The 22,665-nt window shown below is 40.9% G+C and overlaps 2 protein-coding genes across 2 annotated transcripts; one reads left to right on the top strand and one right to left on the bottom strand.

Moving 5' to 3' along the window:
* Positions 1-8,896: 8,896 nt before the first annotated feature.
* On the bottom strand, positions 8,897-14,862 carry TDP2 (tyrosyl-DNA phosphodiesterase 2). The gene is made up of 7 exons (XM_053944357.1): positions 14,580-14,862; positions 14,417-14,505; positions 12,300-12,467; positions 11,539-11,630; positions 10,945-11,063; positions 10,348-10,518; positions 8,897-9,554 (listed from the first exon to the last, which is right to left on the bottom strand). Exons 1-7 carry the CDS (start codon positions 14,769-14,771, stop codon positions 9,273-9,275), a joined length of 1,113 nt encoding a protein of 370 aa, XP_053800332.1. The 5' UTR covers positions 14,772-14,862; the 3' UTR covers positions 8,897-9,272.
* ACOT13 (acyl-CoA thioesterase 13) lies at positions 14,811-20,917 on the top strand. The gene is made up of 3 exons (XM_053944369.1): positions 14,811-14,938; positions 17,916-18,100; positions 20,219-20,917. Exons 1-3 carry the CDS (start codon positions 14,858-14,860, stop codon positions 20,373-20,375), a joined length of 423 nt encoding a protein of 140 aa, XP_053800344.1. The 5' UTR covers positions 14,811-14,857; the 3' UTR covers positions 20,376-20,917.
* Positions 20,918-22,665: the final 1,748 nt, after the last annotated feature.

Raw genomic sequence — 22,665 nt, 5'->3', positions numbered from 1 at the left:
TGTATGTGTGCCCTTCAGAGATGGGCACTAAACTGGACATATATGTGCATTCTCTGGTTTATTGACAGAAACCAAATTTCTTTTCTCACTTCTGCCATTTTTTAATAATATATTCATGTTTCTGCTCTGGACATCACTGCTGAGATTTGGACATCTTTTCTGCCTTCCAGTTACTCCTCCAGCTGCCATAAAATGTACCTTTATTTAATCTGAAGACAGTATCACTGTAATATCAGAAGACATATAATCTGCATAACCAGTTTTGTAGTAGCTCACTGATAGATTTCTGAGTAAGTGTGAAAATATTATGATTGTTTTTATGATTGGGCTAGGGGATTTGATAAGGTAATTTATGTCATCATTGCATGAAGTGACATTTTCTCCTTCTTTAGGATATACAAGTAGTAATAAGGATATACAAGTAGTAACAAGGATATACAAGTAATTTTTAAAATCTGTGTTGTGCTCTGAAAACCTTTTCTTCCAAGAACTGTTGCTGTCTTGTGTATACAGATATAGACAAGCCAAAAATGCTGTCTTGTGTATACAGATCCTGTCCTCACATACACTTCACTAAGGTGAAGTTATATGAATCAAAGAAAATTGAAAAGAAGTAAAATATCTCCACAGGTCTAAGGTGGAGAAAAATACAAGACCTTTATGTCGTATATCTGGTTTCCATACACACAGGCTGTTATCTGGAAAGCTAACAGCTTGTAGAGACTGCTTGTTTTCCCTTCACAGCCAGCATTGCCTTGGGTAAAATGAACTGGAACAATTTTGGGAGTGCATTGTGCCCAGAACTCATATAGGATCAGGAATTCAAAGCACCTCTAGCTGACCAACATACACATTTGTCACTGGTCTGGTGCAATGAAGATGACCCGATAAAGATCACACTATGACAGTTTTGCTTTTGCATTGGTTGCTGTACAGATAGGAACTGTTTCCTGTGGCCAGCTCTCTTCTGCTAGTGATGCAGATAATGGTAATTCCACAGGCAAAGCTACATTTAGTCTTCATTTTCACCTGAAATATGAGTTGGTCTGTTGTAGACAAGGCAGTCACTTACTACTCATTTTCCTTTATTGATGTTTAGGAGTTGAAGCATAAAGCGATCCTCAAATGTAGTTAAAGTGAGGCAACAGCTGCCATTGTGACCACGGCTACAGCAGCACCACAACCACATAAATCAAGGCTTCATTCATCTTGGAGCCAGCATACAGTAGAAAATATCCTCAAAATGGAACTCTGTTGTAGTTAAAGAAATGCAATAATTAGTCTGCATGGGGACTAATGGGGACAAAAGCTGACCTTAGCAAACAGCAACAGAACAGTAAAGTCTTTCTTACTAATTTGCATTCAAGGGCTTTTCCCCACACTATGTCTTGGAAATAATTTGCAAAATGGTCTTTCCTACATGCTTTTTAATATTTTTCTCACTGAATTATTACCAACAAAATGAACATAACAAAATGCTGCCATACACAGCAAGAGGAAAGCCAAGGCACTCGATTTATCTGTAAAATGGTAAAAGACAATTGATAGTGTGGATAAGCAATTTTATATGCATTTATTAATTCATAAACTACAGCATATCTCATCTTTCAACAACAGCTGATGTCTCCATTTTCCTCGAGAAACCCCTGCAGGTTCCATTATAAGAAACATAAATAATATGTTTTAATGAGATATGGATTGATTATGTTGGGAAAGCTGACATTTTCATCCATCATTCTAAATGTTGTTTAATGATGGATTACCAGTCTGCAATTCCTCTGATATGAGATTAAATAAAACACCAGGCTGTTTCAGCAGACTAGTCCAAGGAGATGACAATAAATCTGCTCAATTATTGTATCAACAATCTGGTTTTCACTAATAAGGATATTATTATTTCATTTAGACTTGTTCAGGCATCATAGATTATTTTATTTCAGTCAGTCAATGGGAGCAAGTGCAGTATTTTATTCTCAGAATTGCAAAGAACCAAGCTTTAAGAGAGTACAGTACATGCAGCTCAGCAGGCTTCAAGCAGACAGAAGAAAGCTACCAATCCCCTTTCAAACCAAAAATACATTGTGAAAGAACATTTTGTTTGCAACCTAGTTAAGTATCTGAAAGCCTCAACCGAAGGATACTGTGTGAGAAGCTGATCCATTGAAAACAGAGTTACTGGATCCTCTGTGACTTGTGCTTCACCTTGGTTCTGTTGTATATTTATAATTAAGATCATTCATATGATCTTTTGGCCTGAAAAATTAGACTGTAAATAACTGCAACAAAAAAAATCCCCCTTTTTTCCTCGCTTCATGCTCATAAAGCAGAAAGCATGCAAAGTTTATTAGCAGAAGACTAACACAGAGAGGATTTTTGCCAGCCAGTCCTAATAAATTCCCCCTCCTGGCAATCTAATCAAAAACATTACATTTCACTCAGCACCCTTGTTCTCCTCAGAATGTTTTGTAATGGCAGATAATACTGCAATATGGAGCATGTCCAGTGCCCAGCAAAGCCACACAGACATGGGGGAACTTTTAATAGCTGAGAAAGTTTCAGTCTTCTACCCCAGACTGCAAACCAGTGGAGCAGGTGGTCCGTGGAAAACACATCACACATATGTGTATGATCCCTGCTGCTTTACCAGTTACTTTTCTGCAGAATAAGGAAATATTAAAATACTGGCTCCTCCACTCTCTAAACACCAGAAAGGTGACAACCTTGCAGTGCTAATTTATAATCTGCTCCTTGCAGAAGGGAATTTTTCCAACTCTGCTTCAAAACCTACTTCCTAAGTTTTCATGGATCTGACTCTTTCCCTCTGCTTATGGGCATCCCCAGTTGTCAATAAAATAGAATTTTCCTCAAAAGCAAAAGTGAAAACACAAGATCACTTATTCTCTAGTTGTGGAAACTCTATACTGAAGTTGCAGGAGATAGATGAAGAGGAGACGTGTGGAGCACAGAATTTATTTCTTCTTTAATATTACCACTAGGAGCCAGTGAAGTGAAAGCTGCTGAGATGAAATGGAAAACTTGCTCCAGTAAAAAATGTTCTCCCTGGCTCTTTCCTGGCTCATAGACCATCAGATAAGCTTTGATATGATAGACCAAAACAAGGACATGGTATACAGTCCATGATGGTGTCATCATGAAAGGATAACCACAAACTTCTCTGCAGTGCTGGACTAATTTAGCTTTAAGGCAATATGGGGGTGATTCTCATTACTAGTCAAAAAGGCACAGAGAAATGTCATCTCTTCAGTATTCAACTGTTTTGCCTTGTCTTTTTACTTCCCCTCTGATTCCTACCTTACCAATATTTTTTAACAGTAGGCTGTATGACTTTTCCTGAAGATAGTCAAGTCTCCCTTGGTGCAAGCTCTGTAAAGATACAATATAAACCTCTGAACTGTGTGATAGATCTTACGCAGTTTGGTAATCAAATCATAAGACATTGAGAGACCTATGAGGTCTGTTGGCTAGATGACAAGATATAAAGCAACGTTGTGAAACTTGCAAGTGCTATTTTCAACAATTTTATGCAATTGGGTAACCAAATCACAAGTGCTACTTTTAACCGCAAACATTTGCAATATCAGCAAGCCTAACACGGACATACCCAAAAGATTGTATAAGTTAAGTTGTAATGCGCATGAGCCAGAAGGTCACCCACGGGGCATGCTGAGGAAGACCTCTGCCTTCATCCCCTCGACCACCAGGAGGCAGAAAGCGACCCCTTAGCAACAGGAAAGCACATGTGCAGAGTACAAGAAGAAAGGACACGTTACCCGGAGAAAGAACTGTATAAAAGACCTGAGCTGAAAAGGGGAAGTTGCGTGCCATTGGCAGAGCATGAGACTCCCCGGCCGCCCAGCGCTGTTTTGCTTACTTGCCTCTTGCTTAATAAATTACTTGATTGATTTGTACCTAAATTGGGCTGTTGGTCATTTCAATCTATAACAAACTGTAACTCCGAAATTGTCTGACTGCATTTAAAATAATTTTCATGCTCTGTTGTTATGTCAATTTTTATTCCTCAGTTACTGTGATTTCTACAGTTAGGCCACAGTTAGGGAGGCTGAAGTCTGTTTATTTGATGTAAAAATAATTGTTCTAATAACGACACAAAAAAAGATCAATGAGTATGTCATATATTTTTGGATGTTGACTGAGACTGGTCGGTTGTGAAAGGGAAGTGTGTGTAGAGAGAGGAAGCCTGGCTATCTGTCCTTAGTAAAGGCAGCCCCATTTCTCATGCCTTGCAGCCTTCCTGTTGGCAACCAGGGGTGATTTACAGAGCCAGTGAGGGAAGATGATTGCTCTCCAATGCTTTGCATGCTCGTGAGTTCCTAATTTTACTGACTGGAAAAGCACCAGATATAGCTTCAGATTCTTCTGCAAGAAAAAATACTCACTTGGATACTCAAAGCTAGAGCTTTTTGAACCATCTGTGCAAGTATGCAAAGGGCTCCTTGGTGCAGTGCAGGCTGAGGGAAATAAGCCTTCTTCTCGTCTTGTCAGGAGGTACCTCCCACCATCTTAGTGAAAGTAGGGGAAAGGATGAAAGCAGCAAATGCCCCTCTTTGTTTTCTCTGCACAGCAGTAGCTGGTCCAGTGCCCTTGGCTTTGTCACAAGCAGACTTTCTTTCTCCATTTGCATGCCAGTCCCATGCAATCACAAAGGCATCAGAGCAAACAGCTCCCAACTGAGAACCCCAGCAGCAGCCCCTGTTGCCCATTCTCTGCCTGTGAACTCCACAAATGTTACCAAACTGAGGAGCAGACCGAGAAAGCAGATTACTGCAGTGGGCAGAGGCTAAGATGGTATTTTCCTGCTGAGCCAATTCTTGCCTTTCATAACACTGATGAGCTAAGAGGTTTAACACTGATGAACTAATAGGCTGAGTGTGATGCAAGCTATCTGAAGACCATGGAAGCTTTAAAACGTAGCCTACTAGATCAATGTTGATTCACCTCCAGCTCCTTTCCACAGCAGGTGAACTCACTTGGATAGACAAAAGCCCTGTGAAGCTGCCATCAGCCAGGACAGGTAACTCATTGCCAGACATCCAGGGGTAGTTAGGAGACCTGGCAAGCACCCATCCATCAACATAAATGGTGCTTCTGCCACCCACTTGGTGCTGGTGGCAGGGAAGCCCTGACTCGAGGCATAGCATTACTGGGAGGTTTCTCCCATGGCAGGAGGCTGGTGCAGCCCTCTGAGCACCCTGAACCCTGCCAGCCATCTACTTGGAGCTGTGGAACATGCACAAGTTTGCTTACCAAACCTTGGTGAGACAGTGTTGTGCTTTTGCAGAAAGACCCCTTTCCCCCCACATTCCATCCCAAATGGAAAAAAATTCTGACCTGTTTCAGCCCGAGTAAGTGTCTACCAACACTGAAAAGGATGATAGCATTCACCTCCAGGGCATCTGAGACAGATTTTTTTTCTGGTTTTTCAATAATTGGGAGAATTTTTGAAAGCCACAAGAAAGTGAGTTCCCTTTCTTGGACATATTTGTCCAGCCTTGCCAGCTGTACTTGCACACAGTATCTACTTCCAGGTCCAGGTAAAGCTTCTGCCTCAACAAATGATTTCTCAGTAGGTTTTCGTCAGCTCCTCTGTCACACCAGTATCAGAAAACATTGTAATGCAAAATTTTATCATGGCATGGTGTAATCCTTCCTTTTTGTCTTTCATTTAAGTGTTATCACTGCAGAAACAGTGTAACTTTCATTTCAATTGTTGTAATTAAGCAGCGTTTCAGCCCACTGTGCCTACTGTTTAAGCCTCCTACTTTCTCAAATGTCAGTGTTACACTGAAGACTTCTCAGTCACTGGGACTCTCTTTCCTCTGAGCTGATGTTACACAACAAGCTTTGTCTCCAAGAAATAAAAGGATAAAATCTATGCATCTTCATTAATGAACATTTATTATACTCTTAGTGAACAAAACCCTGTGAATTTTACGTGCTGTCCCCCCCCCGCCTTTTTTTTTTTCTTTTTAAATCCATCTATTTATTATTTAACTCCCTATATGGTTAACATTTCTTTATTTAATTCTAGGTATACATCTTCTCTTTTAGTAAATTCAAGCTCTTTTCATGTAGGACTGTTTAAGACTGGCTGGATTATCAGAAAAAAAAATGCTTCTCTGGGTAACTGAGAGTTATCAAAGAGTTAATAAAATAAAGAGTAAATAAAATAATGCTCCAATTGTACATTATTTTCACAAGTACAGGTTATTGTTGATTATTAATTTTCTCACATTCACATTTGTATATATCCTTTGGGCTGTATAGATGCCATAATATTACGCTACTGAATCAAGAAAATAAATCAAATTACAAATTGCAGGCTGAGAAATGTTTTGTTTGGTTTAACTTTGCCGTTTCTACCCCTTTAAGTTTTAGTTGCTGTATTCAGCAGATATTTTACCTTTTACATCACTGATTAAATTAAGAGGCTAATTAATTTAAAGACTCTGACTGCTCTTGATTGTCAGCAATTTAGATGCTTATTAAGTGGTTTAAAGTACATTTAATTAAAGATGTATTGCTTCACATCCAGTAGTCAGTGAAACATTTAGTGTTCATGTCTTCTTATAAAATATTACTTCTGTGGTTCAAGAATGCTTTCAAAGGATGTATGCACAATTTCCTCATTTTAAAAGAATGACTAACCACTAATTGCACTGAGTCTTCCTCTTACCTACTGTTTATAATTATAAAAATGAATTGGCCCGTACAAATGTTATGTCTTTGCTTGCTCTTATGTCCCCCCCCCCACTGTCTACTCCAAAGGTTAAGAAAGACTGCTGATCAGAGGAATCAGTCAATGCTAGAAGTGGATCTGGAGTTTAGGCATTGAGATAGATCACACACTAGTCTGAATTCTTTTTTTTTCACTTTTTTTATCCCTGATTCAAAAACCTATTTCAGAACAACAGGAGTCAGCCTCTTTCAGGTCTTCCAAAATCATCCAGAAGGTGCAGCCACATAACCAAAAGCAGACATAATAGAGAAGGCCACATAATCTGGTGCTTCTTGATGACAAAACACAAGTTTATTGTACTTTTCCCTTCTCAAACACTGCTAGAAAAGTGAAACTGCCTTCACCTTCCCCACAAATCCTCTGGCTGGAACTACCAGGGAGGGGGAGGAGGTGTAAGCCCTGACAACAAACCCCATGACATTTCTTCAAAGGCTTAGTAAGGAACAAGATTGTCATAGAGCGAGTCGTAATGTGTGATCTGTGTCAGCCCCATTTTAAGCCCAGAAGGAAAAGCCTGGCAGTTAGAAAATCCTGGCAATTGTACCTATTTTTCACTTTCTTATAGAACTATTTATTTTGGAATAGAAAGAAGAGATTATGACCTCAACATGAGTTTAAAAATGTATCAATGCTTTCTCCCTCCTTGTTTTTGCAGCTGAGCAGTTATAAAATAATGGGATATGTTGAAAGCAATCAAGGATTGGACATCTTTCCCAAAACAGGCTGTTCTCTTTCACCTTTAATAAAAAAAATTTGTTGTTTAAAGAAGTGAAAGCAGAACAGGAGATCTCTGCAGCTGATTTCTGTGCAGATGAATTAACATCCTGAGGCTTATTTGCTTGTTTAGTAAGGTCACCTGGGCCTCCTGCTGAATGAAAGGAAAACCGCACCTACCTCAGGCCTCCCCATTGCTGTGACAAGAGGAAGAGCTGGTTAACTTACTCAGGAGAGGTTTAGACTGGACATCAGGATGGATAGCTTTACTGAAAGAGTGGTCAAACACTTTTACTGGCTGTAAATTACTGTCACAGAATGTCATAATGGGTAAGGTTGGAAGTTGAACACCAGCAGTCATTTAGCTCCTGGGTCAAGCACAGCCAGTCCACTGGAGCACATTAGTAAGGAGTGAGTTTGGAATCTCCCCACCCCTTCTCTGGGCAGCCTGATCCAGTGCTCAACCACCGGCACAGTAAAGAAGTTCTTCTTCATGCTCCAGATGAACTTCCTGCAACTTCCTTCCTTGCATGTGTTTCCAAAACAAATTAAGTTCTCCAAACCAAGTCTGTTTTGCCCATGAGGATAATTGGGAAGTGTCTTTATCTCAACCCATGAGCTTTCTCGTTTCTTTTTTTTCTGATTTCTTCCTCCCACCTCATTGGGGAAGGGGACTGAGCCAGTGGCTGGGTGGCAGACTGGCTACTAGGTGGAACCAAGCCACCACAGTAGTGCAGCAAAGTACAAGTTGTTTGTAAGCTTTGGGCTCAAGACCAAAGACAAACAACAACAACAAAAAGAATTTATGCTGTCAAAGTCCATTCACTTCACGTCACTGACAGGAGGTTGTCCTCCTTCTCCATGCCTGTGCACTGAACTTCACATCAGGAAGTTAGGAGGCTTTCCCTTTTATATCAGCATTGTGCATCTATAAAACAACAGCTTCTACAAGATTGATTACACAGCTCTTAGAGTAGGAAGGCCTGGTTGATCTTCTGCGAAATCAACAAGGCCTTGAGCTGTTCAGGCTTTGCCTAGTAGTTTATAAAACCTCACTGAAACACGACACATCTTAGTCTGAACCTCATATCCAGGCTAACAAACACCAGTAAGGAATACACATCCCAAGTGAACCACTTCCATGCATCTGCCTGTATCATTTTCTTGTCAAATAGAAGGCATATTTTTCTTAAATCTGCTCAACAGTAGTTCAGTTTCTACTGAAGAAACCCTTATTTTGTGAGAATCTAGTCATTCTTTCCTCAGCTCCTTTACTATCTTGCCTGAAGGGGTTTGTACATTCAATACAAACTTCAGAAGCTAACACAAAACATCCTACAAAAGACAAGGTCATAAAGGATAATGGGAATGGCTACAAAATAAACAATGAAGGCACAATAAAAGTAGTCTTAAAATAGAAAAAAAGCAGCCTTTATTATGAGATCATAATACACACCAAAATAAAAATGTCTTTTAAATCACTGAGTATGTTTATGAATTGTATTTACAGGTTTTTCCTGTCATTTTAAAACTAGAATTTGTTTAGTTTTGCAGATATTTTTAAAAATAAATATAATAAAACGTGATTCAAGAGAAGATGCATACAATAGGAAAAGGGAAACCTGGCTTGAAACAAAGCCATTCCTGCAGAAACCAAGAACAAAGAATGTATTGGGGTTGAAAACTTAAATATGCCCTACCTTAAACTGAGAGAGTAAAATTTTGTAAAAACAAGAATAAATCACCTAAAAACTGAAGAGGCGAAGTCTTTCTTTCTTTTTTATAATATAACATCAAAATTACACAAAATGCCCCAGTGATCACTAGGAAATCTGCCACATTCTAGTTTTTCTAAACCAATTAAGTCCATGCTTCGTGGAATGAAATGCCCCCCTTCCACTGCAGGCCGAAAGTAAATACGGTCAAACCTCATCTTGCACTTGTAGGCTGCATTCAGGTTGGTGTTGGAATGGGTGTCCCAAGTGTAGCGGCAGTGCTGAGGTTTACCCAAAAACTCCCAGGCATCCTTAATGGTGTCAGGTAGATGACCAAGTTTAGTAACCTGAAGGTAGAAAGAGGGGAAAAAAATCCCAGAAGATAGTGAATTCACAAATTCTACCTTTAAAAAATAGAACTGAGTTATCACAGCATTGGATTTTTTTCTGCAAAACGTAAGTTGTTAAAAATCAAAGATCTTGGAGATGTTTCTAAACTATGGTATTTCTCCAGATACTCTACAGCACAACCATTTCCTGTAGCACTTTCTAAATGCAAAACACGTTCCAAAATAAATGGTCAGCTCTGAAATGCTGAGGTATAGGGGCCAACACCATGTTTCCTAAACCAAAGTCATTCCAGTTAACTGCAACAGAATTTCATGATAAGGAGACGTGAAATGCTGACCTTCTAGTAATAATGCACCAATTTCCCTTTTAGTATCATCAGCCAAAACCTGCTTCTAATTTTGAATGTCTTGATTACCAGGGATTAAGGTCTATTTCTCCAGAGCACCCTCCTCCTTCATTTATTCTGAGAACTGGAGAGTTGAACAAGTAAAGACCAGGTTCCCAAAATAAGATGTTTTTGAAGTCAAAACTTTCATCAAATCTGCCTGCATCTGCTCAGATACAAGTAGTATTATTAAAGTATTTTGTTATTGGGAAGGGGTCTCCATACATACCATCTCAGCCATAACAACACTTACTTCTACTTAGTCACAGTTCCACACTAAGAATAAGTGTTGAATATCTCTGTTCTGGTTAAGTAGGTAATTTCTCATATAGACAACAGAAAAGCCTGAGAAGGCTTTGTCAAAATACCTTCTCTAAATAACAAAGTTGCTTATTTTTATTTACCTCGCTGTCTCTGAGGTTTGTATCCCCTCCAAATATAACAGTGGTGGACTCAGACTCCTTCTGCATTTCATTTAACACTATTTGCAGCTGCTTCATACGCTCCTTGGAGTGATCTTTAGTGCTCTCCAGATGAGAGGTCATAAGGCAAAGTTCAATACCAGATACGCTCACCTATGTGTGAAACCAAGAGGCAGTGTTAGTATCCACATCAAGGTAAGAAGCTTAAAGACAAAACCTAATCACAAAGCTAATGACTGAATGTCAGAGTTCTGGTTAGTATTAGTTTTACATTGAAGAAAAGGGGCTTACAGAAGGATAACAGGCTTTTAGTTTTGTTTTCAGAGGTTATGAGATTTGAAAACAAAGTAAATAAGTAACTTACATATAAGTAACTTGCATAAAAGATTTAAGTAACTTGTAAGTAACTTGCATAAAAGATTTAAGTTTGTCAGTATCAAATGCAACTGGGTTTGTATGCTTGAAGAAGTTTTTCTGCTCTTTGAGACTGTCATAGAGAAAAAGCCAGTTCAGCCTTTCCTGGGATTTTTTGTTTGGAAGACAGAAGTACAGCTGCTTAGTACATCCTGACTCACTCACATGCACAACTAAAAGGTTCCTCTTCATGGCAGTCGTTGGAAAAGGTATTATGTCATGTTTCAGTAGCTTCACTCTCGATTTCTTTAACATTACAGCAGTGAAATACTCATCTATGTTACCTACAGAGGACCAAGCAAAGAAATGTTTGAGGGCATCTTCTGCTGTGCCACAGTAGAACTGCCATGAAGCAGTTAAGGTTCTGAAAGAGACCTTTTTACCACAACCTTTGAGAATATGTTGATTTTTAAGTCATTAGTGAAAAGTTGCATAATAATGCTCTGAATTTTTCAAATTTTTTAAATGCAAATACCTAAAAAAGTTACTTATCTATGGTACTTATTGACTACCCTTTCTACCAATCTTTCAAAATGCAGAAAGAAATACACAGGAAAATGCCAGAAAAGCAAGCTTTTCACATGCATAATTTGCATCAAGCTACATGCTGATACCAAAACACAGAAACATCAAGTGCTTCCTTCTTCACTTTACTCTTTGTATTCTTTAAAATAGTTGGAGGATTTGGCAAGAGAAACAGAATAAACCCAAACTTTATTTTCTGTTTTTTGTCTTTAGTACCTGAGGATTTTTTCTTACCTGGAATAATAGTGTAATTGCCTGCTTTCATCTGGAGAAGAGGGAGATGTGGTGGGATGACCTCCTGTAAAAACACAACATCCGGACTGTATCTGAAATCAGCAAGGCAAGAAAAAATTCAGTTAATTACTGAGAAGTAGTACTGCAACACTCTGAGGCCAAATGGAACAAAGTCGGGGATTTCAGGTGCACCTTGCCCTCGTTTTGCTAGGTTTTGTAAGAATCTGCTCTTTAAAAAAGAAAAAACCTATCTGCATTGTATTTAGCAGCACATAGACACCACCATTGTTAAAAGGGAGGAAACAATTGTTATTATGAACATGAAACTGACATGGTAATAAAATGCATGACTCCCTTCTACCACGACCTTGCAGGTTTCATATACTACATAACATGAGGAATTCAACTTAAGCAGCTGCAAAATAGCTTTGGGACATGTTTTCCAGAAGATTCTCATGTACAGGATGCAATTATGAACTATGTTCGTGATGTATGATTGCAACTTGAACAATGTTGTTCATTATTAGACTTTTAAAGTAGCCATCTCAAAACATTTAACCTCTGGGATGCTGCACAGGTTCACACCTTTTACAGTCAGTATAACAACTCTCAGCTATTTAGCATTTATACAGTGATTGATCTGTTGCAACCAACATTAAGGTAATTGGGACATGAAGATTTGTAAATTCTTAAATCAAGAAGTTTTGTTTTTTTCTGTTGAATCCAGGTACCTGACAATACAAAGAGGAGGCTATACTTACAATGCCAGGTATGTACAGATTCCTCTAGCTCGGTCTTTCACATTTCCTAGATCCAGCCCATCAATGTTCCAGGTGATCAGCGAGAAGCTGCTGTCATCTTCTTTTTGCAGTGTGTCTTCACTGTTGACACCAGCAGTACTTGTAGTTGCATCTGCAGTGAGGTCAATGCTAAAGAGAGAGTGCATTTGTTTGTTAATATGCATAACACTAACCTCACTTATCTTCTAATGCATGTATTGATCTCCACATCGTTTAAAAGCACAGTAACTAAAACATACAGGCCCCAGTGTGAAGTAAGTGGCTTTTCCTCCTCCTTATGGATGGAAGATGACATTTACCATTCCGATGTAAGCTAATCAGATGGTAACCAATGAAATCCAAAGCACTTGAGTAGTTCAACTCTTTCCCCACAATCCCACTCTTTCTCCGTGTGCATCAGGAACAGGCTGCTTCCAAGTGGGTTCCCCACAAGGTCACAAGTCCTGCCAGCAAACCTGTTCCAATATGGGCTCCTCTGTCCATGTGCCCACAGGTACTGCCAGGAGCCTGCTCCAGTGTGGGCTTTCCATGGGATCAGCCTTCTTCAGGCACCCACCTGCTGCAGTGTAGAGTCTTCCCTGGGCTGCAGGTGGATCTCTGTTCCACTGCAGTTCTCCATGGGCTTGCAGGAGCACAGCTGCCTCACCATGCTCTGCACATGGGGAATCTCTGCTCCTGCACCTGGACCACCTCCTGCCCCTCCTTCTTCGCTGACCCTCGGTGTCTGCAGAGATGTTTTCAGTTCTCTCTTCTGCTGCAGATGCTGTAGTGCAGCAATTTTTCAACCTTAAGTACGTTATTCCAGAGGCGCTACCACCATCGGTTGTTCCACAGCGGGTCTGCCTTGAAGCCAGCTGACCTTGGCTCTGTCGGACGCAGAGGAAGCTTCTGGCAGATTCTCACAGGAGACACCCCTGTAGCCCCTCACTACCAAAACCTTGCCAAGCAAACCTGGTCAGAATAATGTTGATAACACCCTGTTGTTTTTGTTGTTGCTAAATAGTTGCCACCTCAAGACAAAGGCTTTTCAGCTTCCCATGCTCTGCCAGGTGCATAAGAAGCTGGGAAGAAACATGACGAGGTGAACTGACCTGAACTGGCAAAAGGGATATTCCGTACCACAGATCACCATGTTCAGTGGATGAACTTGGAGGGAACTGGCCAGGCCGAGCTCACTGCTGCTTAGAGATGGGCTGGCCATCAGTCAGTGGGTGGTGAGCAATTGCACTGCGCATCTCTTATCTTTTCTTGGCTTCCATTTCTCTCTCTCTTTTTATTATCTCAAATTTCATTACAATTAATTTTATATTATTATCATTAATTTTATTTCTACTGTAAAACTGTTTTATCTTTTTTTTTTCAATTCTGTTTCCCACCCCACTGAGAGCGTGGTGGTAAGTCAGGGTGTCTGGATGAGTAGGTGTGTGCTACTTAGTTGGTATCTGGGGTTAAACCACAGCAGGCAGGGATCTGGAAAAGTTCAATTCCACATGCAGATCAATACACTCTGTTCATCCTCCAAATATGCTGTGAGATGGTGTATGTAGAACATAGATTTTACATCTTAACTATCACAGGTACATTTAAAAAGGTGTGCATGTACATGCCAGTTTTATTTATAGAAATAAAAATACGCATATATCCACTATAATACAAATATGCATAATTTACACATATACAAATGCGTGTATGGTAAAATCCGCATACGTATCACTGCACAACACAAGGCAACGAGAAGAAAAGGTCCCTGTGCCTTCTCCAAAAGGTTCACAATCCACCAGTCCAGAGGATCCAAAAAGGGAAAATGCAGCCCAAAAGGCCAAGAACGGGAGCAGAAAAGGAACAGGAACCACCTGCCTCGCTACACCTCAGCCGAGGTGCGATGCCCGGCGGGAGGGGAGCGCTGCTCTCCACGTTACGCTTCAGCCCGGCGATAGCTCTCCCTGGGTGTGGGGGCCCCAGCGCCTGCCCGCTGAGGGGAACCTGCCTCTCCCCGGGGAGGAGAACCTGCCTCTCCCCGGGAGGCTCCGCTCCCCGACCCCCTCCTCCTGCCACATCCCGCCGTCCCTGTCACCTACCAGCTGCCGCTGTCCGCGCAGGCCGGGGCCGCCCCGCCCGCCGCTGTCTCCGCGTCCCGCGGCGGGTCGAAGTAGGCGTTCAGCGCCCTCTGAAACACAGGGGCGGCTGGCAGGGAGGGGCCGCCGCCGGGCAGCCCCGCGGCCCCGCCGGCCCCGGCCGTACCTCCATGTGCCAGTCGCTGGCGGCCAAGAAGCGGCGCGCCACAGCCTCGTCGCTGCTGGTGATGGCGGAGAACTCGGAGCACAGCACCTTCCTCCGCTTGGCGACGTGTAGCGCCTCCTCACCCTCTTCCTCCTGCTCCCGCTTGTGCTCCGCCGGCGGCGGGCTCGGCGCTGCCTCGGCCCGCTCCGCCATGGCTGCGGCGGAAGGCGGGGAGAGGCACCGCCCGCCGGGGTTGCCGTTCCGGGGCGCGGCCGGGCGGCGGTCAGCGGGGCGGCAGTATGGGGTTCACGGTGGAGAGCCTGCAGGAGGCTATGAAGTACATGCTGGAGTCGAAGGGCTTCGACCGCGTGCTCCGCAAGGTACGGGCCCTCGGAGGGCTGGGCTCCGGGGGCGCGGCCCCGCCGGGATAGCTCGGTTATTCGGCCATCTGTCCCCTCCCGGAATAACGCGCTGAACCGGGATCAGGGGGTCAGTCCTCGGGGGCTGCTGAGGGCCGAGCCTGGCGGGGCTGCGGGCGCGGCAGGAGCCCGGTGGTGCAGGCTGGCCGGTGTTTCCCCGCATTCCAGGCCTGGCGCCGTGCCGTGTGGCCGTGCTGCTAACACGGGGTAGAAAACAGTTGTTATAATAAGTATAATTACTCAGTTGTTATTCAGTAACTCTCGCTAAATGCTCCAGCTACCTTCCAGCAGCTCTCTGAAGGTGGCTGTACTGAATAACCTTCAGGAGTCATTCAGCAGGTGGCATTCTTTCCTTCGCAGTACGTGCGAAGCCACTAACTTCCAGGACCGTGAAACAAACTCTTCCCTGTTTAAAATTCGAAAGATGCCCCGTTATGACATCTGCTGAGCTTTAAGTCAGGCTGAAAGCACAACGCACACCCCAGGGCTCTCTGAATTTCTACACAAGGCCTTCACTATACCTTCACATTCTGGTGTAAAGAAATTTAATTGGTGCTGCTGCAGTGTCATGCTACATTATGCTCAAAAAAAAGCTGAAGCTACTGTTAATTTACACTGCAGCTTGTGTAGTATGCAGTAGCATAGCTGCTGTGTAGGAAAGTTCTTGTTCTAGAAGAAGTTTCAGTGTTCTCATTAAATTTTCACTTTTTATTTGGTTGTTTAACTGTGACATGGAGTGGTGGAGTAAATATATCTAAGAAAATCAGCCATGTAAAAATTAATATGCTTTGCATTATAGAGGAGCAAATGTTATAATGGAAGCAGTGCTTTTGTTGACAGCTCCATGATCTGATAAATTTAATAGAAATCAACTTTTTGCAAAGTAATTCTTACAGTCTTATTTTTCCAAGACATGTTGGTGAGTATAAAGTTTTTAAAAAATGTATAAAGCTTTAAGAAGATAGTTTGTATATTTATAGAGTCCATTTAGTTCTTAGTCACCACTTCACTGTGATAACTTTACGTTCCTTTTAAATCCTGATAAGTGGTGAGCAAATATTAGCATTTCAGCTTGTAAAGGTAACTGGCTAGAAGTGAGCCCTGGGAGACAGGCTTCCAATCTGGCTCTGGAATACTTTCAGATTTTTCCTGCAATCTTCTAGAATTAGAAGATTGGAAGACTGCAGGATGCTAGGAATCTGATCATAATAAAAATAAAAGTACAGTTGTGTTTGAATTAAAAGTAACTGCTGCTTTTTTGGGAGATACTTGAAATCTCTTACCATAATTAAATTACTCAAGGTTTTTCTTGTTCCGGAGAAGACGCATTTTAATCTGAAACCTTTCACCTCCAGCCTCACACTTAGTTTCTGGTGTAACTCCAATGTGGTATCTACCCAGGGTTTAATGACTGTGTTTAAAGCCTGGAAGCTGAAGCAGTGTGCTGTTCAGGCACACGTGGGAGGAGAAGCACAGACCAGCAGCTCTAGCTGAGTAGGTCCTGGAAGTGTTCAAGTACTGAACTATTTTCATCAAGGAGAGCAGGCATGTAGTGCCAGATCAGAGCAATGACAAATGGGACCGGATGCTTTCCTTGCCTCGCTGGTGGGGTGGAGCACCAGTCCCTGACAGGAGTGGAAGCAATCTGCTCCCAGTGTTGAACATCAGTAAAGTCCTTCTTAGAAATTCTGTCAGAAGCTCAGGCCTCCGGTGCAGTGCAGCATGCCTGATTTAGGATTTCATTGGGGTTTTCATTGATACAGGTGCTATTTCTGTATTTGGACGTTGCCTCAGTAATTTCCTCTCTGTTTAATAGCAGTTTTTTTCCATTAGAAGACTGTACTACATGGTCACTGATCTTTGTATCATTTGTCTGCAAAATTTGGATAAACTTTGGTTTATCAGAAAGGGTGAAACTCAGCTCTTACATTGCATTATAAATAAGGAACAATGAAACTGGAATCATTTCAGCCTTAATACCTTTTAGGATTAAAAAATATTTAAGCTTAGCTGGTAACAGAATGGAAACATTCAAGTTTTAAAAAGCCCTTGTAAAAAAACCTGAAAATTAGTAGGAGTAAATATAATAAATATATCCACATTTCACTTTTAACAGTCTAAAGGCACTTAAAAGTCTTAGTTATACATGTAAATATAGGTGGAACTTATCCCAGTTTTGCATCTGCTTTCAGGTTTTGAATATAGTGCTACTAACTGAAGAAATGTAAATAGAGATTTTCAAATACTGAATTGCAGTAACTTCTTGGTTTCAAAATTCCAGCTTATTGTGTTAGTTATAGGGGGAAGCATGGTATCATAGGTGAGCTGTAATTCTGGACTTACCACCTGTGGGCTGGAAGAAAAGTGTATATGCAGATAATGATGCTCTAACACTGTGATACAGCCTTGGATACTTCTACTCATGAATATGAATTTCCCATCAGAGAGGCCAGTCTATTAGTATCTCCAATGCTCATTTCAAAATACTGATTTTTATTGAGGTTGCTCTTACCTAATGATTAATGAATTACTGGTGGTCTCATTTCCAGTTGCCTTCACAACTATGGTACACACAGATACTTAGAGCAGTTTTGTGTTCCCTCTAATCTGGTCTTTCACTCACGGCTTAAAGCAAAAGGAAAACTGAAGACAGTTTCCTCCTAAGCAATTCCTGACAGCATAGCACATATTGAAGTTCTGTTAAGCTGTCAGTTTAAATATTTGTCTGCATTAGAAGTACACATTTTTCTAAAGCCACAGTCTTCTGCTCAAAATTTATGGAAATATCTAATGGGACAGATGAATTACTCTATTTTCCATCTTTTAATTTGTCTCCTGAGTCCAGAGTCAGAAAAAATTTACTTCAATTTGATTGGGGCAATATTAGGTGTTGGTACTACTGTCACTAAACAGTTTATTCCTTTTTTTGGTTATACAGATGAAACTTCAATCTGCAACTCCTGGAAAAGTTGTTTGTGAAATGAAAGTAGAGGAGGAGCATACAAACAGAGGTGGCACGTTACATGGAGGTTTGACAGCCACCCTTGTGGATGTGGTGTCAACAGCAGCATTGCTGTACACAGAAAGAGCAGCGCCTGGGGTCAGTGTGGACATGAACATCACGTAGGTATCATCCACTATGGTTACCAAAAACATTTCTTCCCCTACTGACTCCACTGGACATCTTTTCTGTGCTGTGGCACTGACTAAAAATGGGTGTTTCTTTGGTTTGAGAAGTCCTGTTTTGATAAATTAAAGGAGTTGCATGCTTGTTTTTGGAGACTGCCATTTGGTTTCAAATTTTGAGTTGGACCTTCTTAAGCTTTTATTTGTTACATGTGTTGATGAGACAGTGCCCATTCCTTTATAGAGTGTAAAGGGATGATGATATGTCACCAATTTTACTCCTAAGAAATTAGTTTGGTTTCAGCTTGTGCAGGTATGTTAATGTCTCCTCAAAACCCAAGTTCTAGGGTAAGCAGCTTTCTATACACCCTTTTCTTAGTATTATTCCATAATTCAGAGAAAAATATTAAAGCAGGAAAGAGTTTACCTCTGTTGTGTATAGAGGGTGAATTACAGATTGAATCAGAATTTCTCAGTGGAAGATGAATCCTCTGCTCTAGGTTATTTTAAGGTAGTTTTATACTGAGAATAATTCTTCCTGTAATGAAAATTCAAAGCATGGTGTCTTAAAAAACCAATTGACCTGAAACTTTCTTTGATCATGCTATTGTAGTTTGTCAACTTTGCTTCATTACTTTTAATGAAGAGATTATGACCAACTGGAACTAAAGTAGTCCTACTTGGAATAACTAGCACAGAGCATTAAAAATGTTAGAAAAGTAACCCCTCATCAAAACTGCCATTAAAAAAAAAAAGCTTTAAAAGTGTGTGGGGAGTGATCTGTATCTTTACCAGGTTTCCTCCTTTCTCTCCCAGCACCTTCTGATTTCTCCACTAGGCATCTATTTAAGCTTCATGCTACCACTGTGACGACTAGGATCTTACTGGAAATTAAAACCTAAAATTCTCCTGTTACTATGTTTTTTTTCCTGCAGTAGTATAACAAGAGGCCAACATCTGAATTATTGACACTATCGGTTATGTTCACCCAATTACATAAGGGCTGAAATCTGAAGTGCTGTCTCTGAAGGAGATCTAAAATTACCTTTAGGCAATGTTACATGAAGCAATATTAATATCTTTTTTTAACTTGGATTACTGCATTCATTGAACAAGTGAGATTGGATATCAAATATTGTTACAAGAACTTTTTTCCTTTTCGGGAAGGAGCTTTTTAAAAAGTTGTCATGAGGAAGCTATTTCAGTAATGGAAAGAACAGAGAGAAACAGAGAAAATTTTTTTTGGTAACCACAAGAGGATCAGCAGCAGCTTCTGGAAATGAGACAAGGCTGAAATCCTGCCCTTGTCAAGCAGTGGAGCTGGTGCTACATCAGCGTTAGGCGTGACTGACATTCTTGTGACATGGCGTCGTGTATAAAAATGGACTCGTTGTTGAAATTTATCTCAACAGGATTAATATCCAGCAATTCTTAATTTTCCTCTGCAGCTCTAACATTTGAATATTGTTCCCTTACCTCAGATCATGGTTGGATCATGTTCCTGCTAATTCTTTCCAGCGGAATTCTTTGTGCAGAAATTTCTTCCTATTCCCCAAAGAGTGTGTTTTAAAAGCACACCCTCCTGCTCATGTAAATAAAAACAAAGCCTTGTCTAACGTTTGAGGGCTGCCCAGATTTTCATGACTTTCCTCTAACCAGGGTATGGAAACAGTTAACCTATGCTTACAGTTCCATACAGAAATGACCTTTTGGAGCCTTTGTGACAGTGACATTTTGCAGCTGAAGCAGCCAGACTAGTTTAGAAAGGCTGTAGGAAGCCAGCAGTGGTTGGAATAGGACTTGGAGCTGAACTTTTAACTGAAGTCTTGGATACCTCATTGTTTCTGTTCCAAAACAGACTCTTCCTCTGAACCAAGCCAATGGGTTTCTTTCTAGCCTCCATTTTCTCAGAGAACTCTTATACTTACTTATCACTGCCAGTAGTTAGAGGAGCTCAAATCCATTAAGTGGGGGTTTGCAAGTAGGCAGGCATATAGAGATGTGGCTTTATTACCCGCTTCTGCTAATTCCTTCATGATAATATAAAATGCAGGAATATTCTTGGGTTTATCCTCTGTACAGTTGCTTACCTGTTCCTTTTTTTCTTCCTTGAAGATACACTTCTGCTGCTAAGATTGGAGAAGACATACTGATTACAGCTCAGATTTTGAAGCAAGGAAAAACTCTCGCATTTGCCACTGTGGATTTAACAAATAAGGCTACAGGAAAGTTAATTGCACAAGGTAGACATACAAAGTTCATAGGAAATTAATATGAAAAAGTATTTTAAATAATAGTGTTGGACTTCAGAATCCCATTTAGAATTATTTTCTCACTTATGCAAAATCATCTGCACAAAATTGTGATAGTCTCTATCAAGTGAATTTGTCTCACTTCTATAATAAACAAATAGATTTTTTAATTACCACCAGAATTGCAACAACCCTGGGTTTGGGATGAACAACAGAGTGCAACAACATAGGGAAGCACCTGGCTTTTTTTTGGTCAAGATAGCAGAAGGGAAGAGCTTTTGGACCAGCCATATGGTTAACCAGCATGACAGCATTTTAAGAGATCTGCTTTCTCCACCTGTAGTGTCATGTGATAAAGCAACCCTGTCTTCAGGCCTGTCACAGTCACACTCAAACACCACTAGAAGTCCTTCCAAACTGTACTTGTTCCCTGGGATGATAGTACAGAGTTCCTGTAACATTGTCCAGAACTGGTTGGAAAGTACAAAGCAGGCTAATGCAAAATGTAATTTACTGATTCTGTAATAAATTAAGAAGTATTCAATAAAGCTTTCTGAAACTACCTTTTTAAAGATTTTTCATAGTCTTGTAGCCTCTTTGCACTAAGTAAAGGCTTGTCAGCATGGAGTAGTGGAGAGGGGGTGTGGTGGACCCCTTGTACACAAATTCACCCAAGGTGTCATCATCTCCCTCTGATCCTGGAACATGAAAATACAATTATATCATGTGGGCTTTTCACCTCTCCCTAGCTGAGGTTGTGGTTATATTTGTTTAAAATCCATCAGCTGCATGTTACAGACGTGAAAAAGTAATTTTGGTGAGCTTTCATTCAGGCTAAGGCTGTAGATTATCTGACCTGGGTTCAATGTGGTCAAGTTAAGCTGCTGTTCATCAGGTGCTGTTCATCAGGTTCATCAGGTCTCCTCTTGCACTGTTCTGGACAGGCTTAACTGCTTTCTTCAAACGGTTGCCAAATGATCCATGGCAGGGTTATCAAGCTGTAATAAGAACAGCAATGCTATATATGCAGTGCATTTTTTCTCCTCTAGCAAAAAGCTGATCTACACTAGTAAAGGGCAAGTGTAAGTCCTTTTTGTTGTGGAAGTTGAGTCATTGTCTTCAGTCATTTGACTTTTGTGATGAGCAGTTAGGGTTTTCTTCTGTGCATTCCTAAATCTAAAGAAGTAATTTTCAATGAATTAGGTGACCTGTTCATGCAGGCTGATTTTCAATACAATCTTGTACAAGTTTACTAATGTGTCATTAATCTTTCCAAAATGACTTTTAAACAACTAATATGAGCGGATAACTAACCCTTCAGTGGAAGTTCTCTAAAAAAATATCTACAGTGGGCTCAGGCTACCAGCATGTATTTTTGCTGCAAGTTTAGAACAGTTTTTCATGATATATACATTCTCAGAAAAGCTTTTTCTCTGGGGCTGCCTCAGAAGCATACAGGGCTTACATGCCTGTGGCTAGTTGAACTTTTAATAGTAGCATCCTCTCTTTAGCAGTACATTCATGATTGATTTTCCCCCAGTACTTGTACTCACTCATACTCAGAAATCATGCCTGAATCCCATTTAAAGAAACACAATGCTTTGATGAAACCGTTCTGCAAAGGTGCTTTGTACAGCAGTAACCTTTCTTGTTTTGAATCTTTGCTCATCAGAGCTAGATGCTGCACTGTATGAAATTCTCATGTCGCAGCTCCCTCAGCCTGGAGCACTGTTAGGAGTCTTAAGCATCTCCAGTTCCTCTGCAATTACTTGGATGAGCAGAGGGGATCCATCAAAGCAAGTGGATGCACTTATGGACTTTGGCGATTGCTGCTCTGGTTATCTTCCTATTAACCTGTTCTGGCATCTCCAGTTATCTTTTTTTCATTCTTAAGTTTACCAGTTTTCTTACGTGGGTTACTCATGTAGAGTCCAAGAAGATAGTTTTAAAACTGCTCCCCTCCAATTGCTATAAACCCATTCCCCTCACTGGAACACAAGAGTGATTTTGACTATTACCTGAAATAAAAGGCAGAGGGTGAGAACGAAGGAGGTGCCAAATTCAATATGTGCCAAAATATTGAGAACACTCTCAACATTACACTCTCAAACATATTTTCTCAACACTCTTAGCTGTATGTGCTGGGGCCACTGTCCTTGTGTTACTGTCCCACTGCAACTTAACATGACTTCCCTCAATCAGTGCTGGCTGTCTCAGGAACCTATCAGAGTTAAGTGGTCCCATTCTATCACTTAGCATTCATCATATCCTCATAATTACAACTGAAAAGCGTCCAGGCCAATTGAGAGT

Source organism: Vidua chalybeata, chromosome 1 (genome assembly GCF_026979565.1).
Source record: "Vidua chalybeata isolate OUT-0048 chromosome 1, bVidCha1 merged haplotype, whole genome shotgun sequence".
NCBI classification, from domain to species: Eukaryota; Metazoa; Chordata; class Aves; order Passeriformes; family Viduidae; genus Vidua; species Vidua chalybeata.
Note: the sequence above shows the minus strand (reverse complement) of the source record. Positions and strands in the feature narration are given on the sequence as shown.